This window comes from Brassica oleracea, chromosome C9, assembly GCF_000695525.1.
Source record: "Brassica oleracea var. oleracea cultivar TO1000 chromosome C9, BOL, whole genome shotgun sequence".
NCBI lineage: Eukaryota > Viridiplantae > Streptophyta > Magnoliopsida > Brassicales > Brassicaceae > Brassica > Brassica oleracea.
The window spans coordinates 5181973-5183764 of NC_027756.1; the positions used below are offsets into that span (position 1 = coordinate 5181973).

A 1792-nucleotide genomic window follows, 5' to 3' on the forward strand; every position below is an offset into this window, starting at 1 on the left:
TCTCGTTCATAGTTTCTGTCACCTTAACCGGAAATCCTACAAACAGAGATTCCATGTCCATCGGCTTTGAGCTCATAAAGAGGTCCCTATAGAACTCCACCGCGATATTGCCTTTAGAACCTTCAGGGTAGTTTTCTTGTCCAAAGACATCACGAAGCATTAAGACCTTGTTCTTTAGGCGTCTTCCTCTGACTGCATTGTGGAAAAACGATGTGTTTCTGTCCCCCTCTTTTAACCATTCCACTCTGCTCCGTTGCCTCCAGAATTTTTCCTCTTCCAATAAAGAAACTGATAGCTCTTGTTTTAACCTCCTCATTCTTTGGAAGTTCGGGAATTGAGACGCTATCTCCTTTTCTAAATCCGCTTTCAGTTTTTCTATTTTTGTCTTGGAATTCATGTTTTCTGATCTCTTCAACTTGGCCAACTCCGTTCTGCATCGAGCAATACAGTCCATGATGCTAGAGGCTGATGTCGTGTCACCTGGGTCCCAGCTGCGAGCTATGGCTTCCTCTACACCCCTCCTTCCCATCATGCGCTAATCAAAGAAAAAGTGTACCTTATGCTACTCTTCCAGTGCAAAGTTAAGCCTAATGGGTCTGTGATCAGATGACCTCATGTCCATGTACTCAATTTTTGATCTCGGAAACAAGCGAAACCACTCATCGTTGCCGAAGCTTCTGTCCAAATGGCATTGTACCCATGCATTATCTCTCTTCCCCGCCCAAAAAAGAAGATTCCCATGGCTTGTGTGCTCTCGTATCTTGCATGTATCTGCCATGTTCCTAAAGTCCCAAAAAGTGCTCTCTTCCTTGACGGCTCCACCCAATTTTTCGTCATTGCTCTTAAGTTCATTAAAGTCCCCAATCAGCATCCACGCCTCATCACGTTGCATTCCAATATTTGACAATTTGTCCCATACCACTCGTCTTCTACCTCTTACTGGGTCTCCATAGACACACGTAAGGAAGAAGGATAAAGAGCCAATAGTAACATTTAAATCAATGATCCTATTATCGCTATTCAGTATGTCGACCACGTAACTCTGTTTCCACATAACAGCCATTCCTCCACTCCTACCAATAGGATCAACCGTAAGTAACTTGTCATAACCCAAACTTGTTTTCAATTTTTCTAAGTAACTAGATTTTTGTTTAGTCTCCATGAGAAACAAAAAATTAGGAAAATACACCCGGCGCATCTCCCTGATCCGTTGAACTGTCTCGGTGTTTCCCGCCCCTTGACAGTTCCAGCTCAGTACGCTCATTGGAGGGGGGCAGCGGCTTCAATACGGAAGCCACCGGAGTACATTGGTTTTGGTTCTGTTTCTTAGATCCTTCACAAGCAGGGTCAGTTGCTTTTCTCTTGGTACTGAGCGTACTGAGCTTCAGCCTGAGAAAATGACCCCTTCACCAAGGGCATTGCACTTTCTCAGCCAAGGGCATTGCACTTTCTCATGCGTGAGTCTAAAGCAATGGAAACACTTTTTCCTGATTTTTTCATACTCATAAGAGATTGCAACACTTTTGCCAGCTGAGAGGTTAAAGATCTTCTCTTCTCTAGCAGGTTTAGATATGTCAAAAACCACTTGAGCACGGATAAAATCAGCCTTCTGAGACACCTTAGGATCATAAGCTACCACCTTGACCTCTCCAATAGCCTTGGCCATCTCAAACATGGTATCAATGGTGTAGTAATTGCATGGTATGTTCCTGATGCGTATCCAAATTTCAAACTTCATGAGAAAGTCACACTACAAGAAAACAGCGACATACTGAGGGAAAAAATCGTCGGT

At 43.6% G+C, this 1792-nt stretch overlaps 2 protein-coding genes across 2 annotated transcripts in view; both read right to left on the reverse strand.

Annotated features, from left to right (window-relative positions):
* Positions 1 to 529, reverse strand: part of LOC106314175 — a 3346-nt gene extending 2817 nt beyond the window's left edge. Inside the window, exon 1 of the mRNA XM_013752102.1 lies at positions 23 to 529. Coding sequence (XP_013607556.1) covers positions 23 to 529 — 507 coding nt within the window. The remainder of the gene's footprint in view (positions 1 to 22) is intronic.
* Positions 530 to 1384: 855 nt separating this feature from the next.
* Positions 1385 to 1792, reverse strand: part of LOC106314176 (uncharacterized protein At4g02000-like) — a 7956-nt gene continuing 7548 nt past the window's right edge. Inside the window, exon 2 of the mRNA XM_013752103.1 lies at positions 1385 to 1709. Coding sequence (XP_013607557.1) covers positions 1385 to 1709 — 325 coding nt within the window. The remainder of the gene's footprint in view (positions 1710 to 1792) is intronic.